General features: G+C 41.9%; 1 protein-coding gene across 1 annotated transcript; it reads right to left on the minus strand.

Moving 5' to 3' along the window:
* Nucleotides 1-2,151: 2,151 nt before the first annotated feature.
* LOC147872100 (allergen Cr-PI-like) lies at nucleotides 2,152-9,054 on the minus strand. The gene is made up of 11 exons (XM_087359031.1): nucleotides 8,898-9,054; nucleotides 8,029-8,162; nucleotides 7,111-7,266; nucleotides 6,573-6,750; nucleotides 6,092-6,384; nucleotides 5,436-5,594; nucleotides 4,888-5,055; nucleotides 4,456-4,584; nucleotides 3,622-3,937; nucleotides 2,877-3,013; nucleotides 2,152-2,753 (listed from the first exon to the last, which is right to left on the minus strand). Exons 1-11 carry the CDS (start codon nucleotides 8,992-8,994, stop codon nucleotides 2,442-2,444), a joined length of 2,079 nt encoding a protein of 692 aa, XP_087215157.1. The 5' UTR covers nucleotides 8,995-9,054; the 3' UTR covers nucleotides 2,152-2,441.
* Between the last annotated feature and the right edge of the window lie 319 nt (nucleotides 9,055-9,373).

The raw sequence follows: 9,373 nt of genomic DNA on the forward strand, positions 1-9,373 counted from the left end.
ATGTGATAATAGTCACTCGTTGTTCATGATCTTCTTACAGTCGTGTTGAAGTCTTTGAGGTTGAACAACGTAATTGAAGAATATTCAGACCTTACTCGTCTCTGTAGTTGAAACAGGGTTGTTAAATAACGTAAGAATGTAGCCCTGATGATGGAGGCAGTAAGGACCTCTGAAACGTCGGTAAACTTCTGCCATACTACACGGCGCAACAACCCAGAAGAAATCCATCTTAAACTAAGGATTAGTGAAGAATCAGACCATGTTAGTGGATCATTATCATTATTCAGGTCTTGGCAAACAAACACCTCGGCGTTGCTATAAATAGCGTACTCAGTCTAAACTTTGATATTCATGAGAAGTCTGTAATTGCTGTGAAAGTTTATCTGCGAATGTACATGTCTGCGGTTATCTGAACTTCGAGTAATAACAAATTAATCTTGTCATGAGAACAAATGGGAACGTGTAAACTGCGGTACAGGCTGATCAAAAACTATCTCGTTCGCTGTATGTTTAGTAAATTCCCGTTTTCGAAGCGAGAAATTCCCTTCGTACAGGACGGTCATCAGGGTCTCCTATTTTCGTGGCTAACTTCGGAAACTCTTCTACAGCAGAACAATTCTTTGCGTGCTCCTGTCCGCTGTATTCTCTGCAATGTAAGACATTTACAAGAGCCCTTAGAAAATCCAGGCCTCTGTCAGAAGTGATATACAAAACGTTCAGGGACTTTCAGTTAAGAAATTTTTCTTACCCAAGACCATAAAAAACATTCTCGTCGTGTATGGTGTTGAAGAAATGTCTTTTCTACGACCGTATTGGTACAGGACATGTAGATTCATCACCATTCCCATAGATATCTGCCGTTGAAATGTACATTGAAGCATTTCATTACAGATCATCGTAAATTTCCCCCTGAATTATTTGATTATTAATATCCAGTATATTTCGATCTTTTCCTGTAAAGTTTCACCATTTCCAAATTATCTTAACATTTATTTAAAATTCAATGAACCCCTACACGAAATTACATCTGGATGTGCTTCGAATAGTGAAACAGAAACAAATGTGTGTTAGTGGTTCGTGTTCCTTCCACGCAATTTATAATTTAATTTGTTGATATTTTGAGAAATTTAATATGCCATAACATGTTCAAGGTCTACAAATTAACTGCAGACAGACATCTTAAAAAAGAATTCTAGATTATAATATAATTCTGTTCACATATCCAACTTCAATCAAGAGGGCTATTGGATTGTGTACATTATTTTCTCTGGTGCAGAGATTCGATACTGTTATACATCACTGCCATCTGATGGCACTATCGCTGAACCATGTTTCGTAGTTTATAATGTTGGTCACTTGTAATTTATGCTCTGTTACGTTGGTGAAAGTGTATCAAACAATTTCCTTCCTGTCATGTGGCAGAATATTCAGTATGTACTTTGTATGGTGGTAATGCGATTTTCCATTCCTGAATTTTCTCGATGTAATTTTTCATATTTTCTTATTGATTATTCTCAACCAACATTTACTAAAACCAGTACTGCAATTTAAGGCCCATAATCAGGAGATAGGTCTGTCTTACGTTCTCATAAACTAAGCCATCCTTCAACATTATAAGTGGCCGTGCCTCCGTCTGTGTTATAGCTTTATCAGGCTGAAACATGTCGCTGTAATGTCTACACTAGATTCAATAATAAACTTGTGTTAATGAATTTCTTAAGCTTGGTGTGTGTCCACCATACGAAGTTTTGCCGCCGGTCACTGCTCGAAATCTGCTCTGTGTCACTCCTCACGCTCAGTAATACCATCTTGACGGATGCTCAAAGTTAATTATTAAAACACGCAATTAATAGTTTCTTTCATAAAGATTACAGTGCAAGTTTTTCTCCTCTGGGATCCTTAATAAATATATTAAGATCTGTATGAATTAGAATCTTCATGCAGCGTTGGAAGAGTTAACGCTCGTCAGTAAACGCAGGATTTCAGGGTATTTTTACGGGCCATGTTACGGAAAGCGATTTACGGTCAACGTCCAGGTAGTTCATTCGGAGATCAAACTACAGCGCTGCTGGCCTCGGTCTTGTAGTTGAAGGTCTTTGGGTTCGGATGGTAGCAATTGAGTGTGGAAATAATAGAATAAAAACAAATATATTTATTTGTGTTTTGTTTATTTGCTCTATCTATTAAAAGTGGACATACACGTTACATATATTATGTATAAATTTTCAGTTCAAATTCTTGTGAAGCAAAAGACTGTTTATTCTGGGTTTTTGTCATAGACACTCGTATAAATTTCAAAGAGTAGATGTTTAAAAATAAAATATGACGTACAGATAACGAGTCAGTATTCAGATAGTAACTATTGATTGAATTTGAACATTTTAATGAGTATTTGTGGTTCGCAGATTTGATGATGTAACCTTTCATAAAAAAAAATCCCTTTAGTGAGTAGGAATATTGACTTCATCGTATTTCCTGTGGAAGATGTTGACGTCTTTGAAGAACATGTTTGAGGTGGTGAAGTCTTGGCTGACGATCTGGCGGTCGAAGGGGAATCCCATGGGCTTGTCGTCCGGGTTTTTTCGGTCAAACCCTACTCCGATGTAGCTGAAGGCCTTGTAGTCATAGGGATCGAAGTCATGTTCGCTCTGCTTGACGTAGGGCGTGAGAATGACGAAGAAAGTGAACGCCTGTCCTCCCTTTTGACCCTTAGGTAGCAGCAGGTTCTGTGGGTAGCCGTAGTAATGCAGGCTCTGGAAAAGAAACAGTATGCAGATTTACCAACCAGCCGCTTGTAAAATATGGTTTCCGATATTCGGCGTATTTAAGGTCTATTTTGGGAGGTTATCTCGTTCGTAGTGTGTGATGTGGCTCACCTTGTCGATGAAGTATTGGCTCTTTCCTTCGTAAGCCTGCTTCACCTTCTTGAACATGGTCCAGTAGCTGTCAGGATCAGGAGATGTTACGCTGGAGTCTTGTGAGTTGCGTTCGATTACAGTCTTGCCTGTTTTAACTGTGAAGGAAACAGTCCAGACACACTCCTCAGATAAATTATACTTTATTTATTATTTATTTAGTGTTCTGTCTGACGACAGGTCCATATGAACAGGATCCTTCCATCCTTTTCTCGGACTGGGACCTGTTCATATACGTTCTTGGCAGATGATCCAGAAGTGGTTTGCCATTGCCTTCTTCTGTGTGTGAATGGAGTAATTGTTTGGATGCCACGGAGGAAAACTCCGTGTTGCCTAGACCACGGCCTTGCCCAACACAAGTTATAAATTCGGGCACCGCCGGGAATCGAACCCGAGACCCCAGAATTAAATATCAGGGAAAGTTAATATTTATCGTTATGAAAATATAATGAGGAATAAAATAAAAGCGTTATTGTTTGCGTATTTTAAGTTTTGTAATGCGTAAAAGATATTCTTGTGCGTCAGGTTACTGTCGTAGGTTGGGGAGTGACATTAAACGTCTAGGTGAGTTCGTTGTGGCCTTCTGGGTTGTTACCAACGTTTCGCTGGAATGCATCCCCTCCATCACAGGGAAACATTTTCAGTCCTGAAACGCTGGTAATCTGCGTCAGAACCCGGAAGGCCACAGTCGACTCTTTGGATGTACCTTGGTATGGGAAGCGGTCCAGTTCGACGAAGTAGTGTCTGCGCTCGTTCAGGTCGTATTCGTTGCCCAGGTGGTCGTATTTCGGGCCCAGGAACACCCTCACCCACACGTCGACTTCCTTCGTGCTGCTGACCTCAACCTTGAAGGTGAAGTGCTTGTGATTCAGGCGATGCATGCGTGCACGGATGTCCATTGTAGGTATATCCTGAAGCTTGTTTATGTACATCGCATTGCTCACATCAATCTCGAAGGGCTCGATGTACGTGTACAGCTTACCAACTTCCACGTTCTCCACCTTCAATCCTTCCACCGTAAGCTGAAGCCAGAAATTCGACATTTCAACTTCTCCTCACATGTTGCAGAGCACTCGGTCAGGATTTCTACTCTCTGTGACGAAGTATGTTTAATTTTTTCTCCATTTAATCATGCATTAATGCAATTACGCGAGTTTATCTTATACAATAAAATTTTCCTTTTTTATTTTATTTAGTGTTCTGTCTGACGACAGGTCCATATGAACAGGATCCTTCCATCCTTTTCTCGGACTGGGACCTGTTCATAATATACGTTCTTGGCAGATGATCCAGAAGTGGTTTGCCATTGCCTTCTTCTGTGTGTGAATGGAGTAATTGTTGGGATGCCACGGAGGAAAACTCCGTGTTGCCTAGACCACGGCCTTGCCCAACACAAGTTATAAATTCGGGCACCGCCGGGAATCGAACCCGAGACCCCAGGATTACAAGGCCAGCGTGGCGGTTTCTCTAGTTAAGGAACTGTAATTATATAGATAAGGAATATTACCTCAAACGTACACAGAACACGGTCACAGCTCACCTGTTCGTGGGTGTAGCGGGGAAGCCTGTCCTTGTATTTCTTCCAGAAGTGGTTGAGACGCATCTGAAGCTGGTAGAAACCGGGGTCCCTCAGTATGGTCTCAGGGTGCTCCAGAACGCTAGGTGAGACCTGCAGAAAAAGTTAAGACAGTTACGTCTTTCCGCATTCACCTAACACAAATTTAACGCCCGCGTAAGCAACGAAATTGTGTTCTTCTGATGTTTAATAATCGACTGAGACGCTCCTGATTCCGTCTCAGAACTGACATTGGCGTTGGGTACTCGTACTGTTAAGACGAGATGAATAAATGTGAACACAGCTTCGTGCATGGGCATTTGAACTTTTGGTCTTCGCAAATTTTTACAGGAGAATGTCTGGACCTGCGACTCGTGTTGACTCAAGGCCCATAATTCATAAGCGCCGCGTACTTACTCCGTGCTTGTGGTACGGGTCCACGATGTGTCCCAGCATCATGTTCATCGAGTGAAACAGTGAGCCGTAGAAATAGTAGTGGGGTGAGTTGGCGGTTCCCTCGATCATCTGGCCTACGTACTCGATGCCATGTTCGTCGTGGTAGATTGAGTGAGTCTTGTCGTTTTCCTGAAGACCAATGCGTTTCAGTAATCATAAATAACAAGTGTTAATCTGGGGAACTGGACACCTGGCTATTAAATTATTTCAACGAGTAATACAAGTGCATTTTAAAACCAAGGTACTTATTTTAAAGCAGACCTTGTTCCGAAAGAATAATGTGCGCGAACAGCACATTTTATTTTTGAAGGCGTGGCATTTGTGAGAATAGTTTTTGTTTTTATATTTGACCTTGAAATTATATATATATTTTTTTTACAGGTTTAAATGTGGCGATGAACGCCCAATTTCAAGGGGTACATGCAATATAACTTTGTACACTTGTAACGTTTATTTAAGAATTATTTTTGCTTGAAGTATGAAACTGAAGGGTTCGTTTGGACACTCACATCGATCACGTATCCCAAGTCGATGGCTCCAGCCACCCTCTTCTCGTAGTTCTTGATGTCCGAGACGTAGAATATATCGAAACTTTTCGGGAGCAAGTTTTTGGGGCGTGGCGGCATCTCTTCACCGTTGGAGTATCTCAGGTTAGGATTGTATGCCGTCTGGAATCGAACGCGTGTCATTACAGCATCAACTTTGGAGTGCAATGTATGTTCCTTCTTATGTCATTATAATTAGGATATAATGTCGTCATATCAACTGATGTATTGAAAAGTGTGAATCTAGCAGTTTCGCTCTGAAACTTGTCACTTGGAACGTACTTTTAAATCTATGTCTTTTGACTGTAAAAGTGTTTCCATCTGTTAGCAAGTATAAGAACTATTTATACCGGGTACGAGATTGAATGTGTGTCTGCAAAGGAACAGATTTGTCGTCGATATTTGACTTCTGGGTTGTAACGCCGTGCGGACTTGTAGGTGGATACCAACGTTTCGTGGGAGCATACTGCCTCCTTCTTCAAGGATAAACATGTAGGAAGTATGTTCCTCACCCCTCGAAACGTTGGTATCTACATGCAAATCCACCAGGCATCACCGCCAAGGAAGGCCAACGTTGGTATCTTTACTGCTGGGAGTGACCCAGATGTGACAATTAGTACCTGGAAGGGAGTGTTGTAGGTGAAGGGCTTTGGTTCTGGCATGCCGTTAGACAGTCTCTCCAACATGTATCTTGCGTAGATCTGTTGATACGTGTAGTAGAATTGCTCTCCACGACGGTCGATCGTGTGTCCGTACTCGGTGACGTTGTACCAGCTGGGGTAGAACGCGCGGTAGTACATGTTGAAGGTGTTGAGACGCGGGTCCTCCATGAAGTAGGACAGCTGGTCGTCCATGTTCTTCAGCGTGGTGTTGACTGTGATGACGTACGAGTGGCGTTCGGTGTCGCCTGCGTCTGCAGACAGAAAAAGTCAAGAATTTTGTCCAATTGTAGTCTGAAGGTTTGTGACTATGTTTGATTTGTTATGTCAGTAGTAAGTTGGACATTGCCCATTGTGTGAGCTAAGTGAATACGTGATTGTCTAGTGCGTCCTTGAGGCGACCAGTGCTAATTCTTTACTGACTGGACATGAATAGACTTACGTTTCATCCAATACTTCTGCGCCTTCTGGATAATATCGCTTTTCACGTAGTAGTAAGGGTAGACTTCGTATGGGGACGGCAGTAACATGTCCTTGGTTTCTGGGTGGTGCAAAATGGCGACCATCAAGGAGTACCTAAACATGTCCCCGTTCACACGGTCACGGGTCCAGCAGGCAGTCTGAGACAGACACAAAATTGTGTTGAAATTTCTTTCCGTATTTTTGTGGTATGTTGTAATCGTGAAAGCGACTTAATGTTTCAAAAACGAATGCCAACTAGGTAGTCAGTGGTCACTACAGTATTTTGTGACTGAAATCTGTTGGCATGAGTGCCGACGTTTCGGTAACAGGTGTCGCTTAGGTTGTCTTACAATTGTCATGATCTGTAAGAAGATTTAGAAACTATTACTTTTTTTTGGAAATGCTACATGTAAAAAAAAGTGTCGAACTGTGTCGTGACTTCTGTATGATCTGAGAACGGATTTTGATATGGCATTTACGTTTCTGAACGTGTCGCAGTGTCGTGACGCATCTCTTACCTTGTACAGGGTGTCGAAGTCGTTTGCGTGGAAAAACAGCTCGAACAACATGACAGCCTGCTTTAGGTGTTTGCTGTAGTACACGGAAAAGGGCTCTGAAAGCGGCAGCATGCCCTTCTTGTAGTACGATATGAACTGCTTCACAACCCATGGATGCTGAAACGCAAGTCGCGGGTTTGATTTCGGGCACCTTCAAGTATCGCTTTCATTGGGAACTGGCTGGAGTGTACAGCTTAATATATAACTCTTTATTAATCAATAGGTTTGGCGACTTGAATGCACTTTATCATATCTCGTGTTTTATGAGTCGTATCAGAACATTCGTTTAATAACCTTGAGCAGTTTAGATATTTTCAAGGACATAGTTTTTTTAACGCGAGGTTTGTGTCCTACAGATTAAAATTAAATCATAAAGTCATAGTTGGGAATACTTATCTATTAGCTGACAAACAATATTGCTTTGTAGCTAAGTGAACCAATAGGCGTTTCGGATTGTGAAAGTGTTCACTTATAAGTACTCGACTTCTTCAGATGATAATATTAGCTCACCTGTTCAAAATTTTGCCTCGTTTTCTTTTGAAGTAGAATATGCATTACCGTGTTTACTAGAGCCGGGCATATTTTCCTACCCTCAAGTCAGATGAATCCATTCGACATCATCATATTTCAATCAAAGATTCTGTCTTCCGGATGCTATTTTACCTTCAGACTTTTCAATTAAAATTTTGTATACATTTCTCGTGTCCTTTTCTCAAAAGCCCTGAATTCGCTTTCCTCCCAAATATGCGAGACAAAGTTTCATACCGGTACAAAACAAAGGGTAAAATTATAGTTATGCCTATCGTAATCTGCGTTTCTGGACATGGGACGGTGAGATAAGATTCTGAACTGCCTAAGTAAACTCATGGTCGTTCTTACTTTGTAGTTGCCGATGTGCGCCTCGATGTCGTAGTTGTTACCCTCGTCGACCTGGTCCTTGAACAAGTTCTGTTGGTGGACTCTGTTCAGAAGTTTCAGGATGTTCATTTGTTTCACGAGGAAGTCCTTGTCCGCTGAAACCGACAAGGTCAGAGTCACTCCCCGTGATTTGCTTCAGGCCCGATGCAATATTCACTTAAGGTGCGTCCACACTGCTTACGCTCGTGCTTTGTTCGTGTGCTTTTGTGAATGTGGACGGTATCGAGCTAGCAGCGCGATCAGCCCGGAGCCATGGGCTCGAGAGGTTCGCTTGCAGCTCTAACACGAGCGTCAGCAGTGTGGACGCATGGTTCGTGGGCCCGATTCGTAAGGAATCATTCACTCGTTGTCAGAAACTGCACATTCGCCCTCATGATGGAGGCAACAAGGACCCCTAAAACATCTGTAAACTTATACCACACTACACGGTGTAACAAGCCATAAGGTAGCCATCTTCGAGAAGCATTTTATGTTTTGTTCGAATATCATTATAAAAGTTCGCCTTATCGAAAGTGTTACAAAGAGATTTTATAGCGGTTAGTGGAATCTTTTTATGTAATCGTTGTTCATTTTGGGTTTCACGTAGGCCTAAAGTAAGTTTTATATCTGACCGTTTATTACCAGAAGTAGATTCACCTTTCACATTTAGTATACACCCCCCAGTACCAAAATTAATTTAACCAGCAACGCCCCCTCCCCGCAATTATGTATGTATTCCATGTATTTTTTTTAAAACAAATAAATTTGACTAATGCGAAAAGTACAAAGTAATCCGTCCTGGGGGTCACTCCCTGTTGCGCACGAGTAGAAATCCCCTTCCACGTACTCACCTACTTTCTTCTCTGGGTGGCCACCCAGGTGGTGGTCAGCGAGGGCTCCGCAGGCCAGGAAGGCCACAACAGTGGCGAGTACAAGAGCAGTCTTCATGGTGGCCAGAGAAGTACACGAATCGATGGAGCACCGACAGGGCTTTTATACCCGATCTGTTGACAAGGGATGGGCGGTTACGTAACTTTGCCTTACCACGCCACCGCCATGCTACCATCACTTCGGGTCAGTGGATCACGCTTATTTGTTGGTTTATTTAATGACAGTTTATCAGCTGTGTAGCTAAAAACAAGCCTCAAGATTAAAAACATACGAAACTGTGACTCCATTCTTTTGTATATAATTAAACTTTATCTGTCAATCTGAACGCGCACTGAGGGACGTATGAAAAGAATTTGTTGTAAAGAAAATATATGAACGCTAGGAGAGCGTAAAAATTTTCGTAACGAATTTTGTAATCTTCGCGTAGGTTAAATAA

The sequence above is a fragment of the Zootermopsis nevadensis genome, unplaced genomic scaffold (assembly GCF_977971745.1).
Source record: "Zootermopsis nevadensis isolate Lab colony 2312 unplaced genomic scaffold, Znev_1.0 Znev_ptg000030l, whole genome shotgun sequence".
NCBI lineage: Eukaryota > Metazoa > Arthropoda > Insecta > Blattodea > Termopsidae > Zootermopsis > Zootermopsis nevadensis.

What these genes read in the sequence shown, in the direction of transcription:
- LOC147872100 (XM_087359031.1), bottom strand. Translation starts at nt 8,994, where the DNA reads ATGAAGACTGCTCTTGTACTCGCCACTGTTGTGGCCTTCCTGGCCTGC. An exon ending in ACTTCGACACCCTGTACAAG is followed by an intron (nt 6,751 to 7,110) that starts GTAAGAGATGCG and finishes TGTCTGTCTCAG; the next exon opens with ACTGCCTGCTGGACCCGTGA. An exon ending in ACCCGTACCACAAGCACGGA is followed by an intron (nt 4,585 to 4,887) that starts GTAAGTACGCGG and finishes CTTTTTCTGCAG; the next exon opens with GTCTCACCTAGCGTTCTGGA.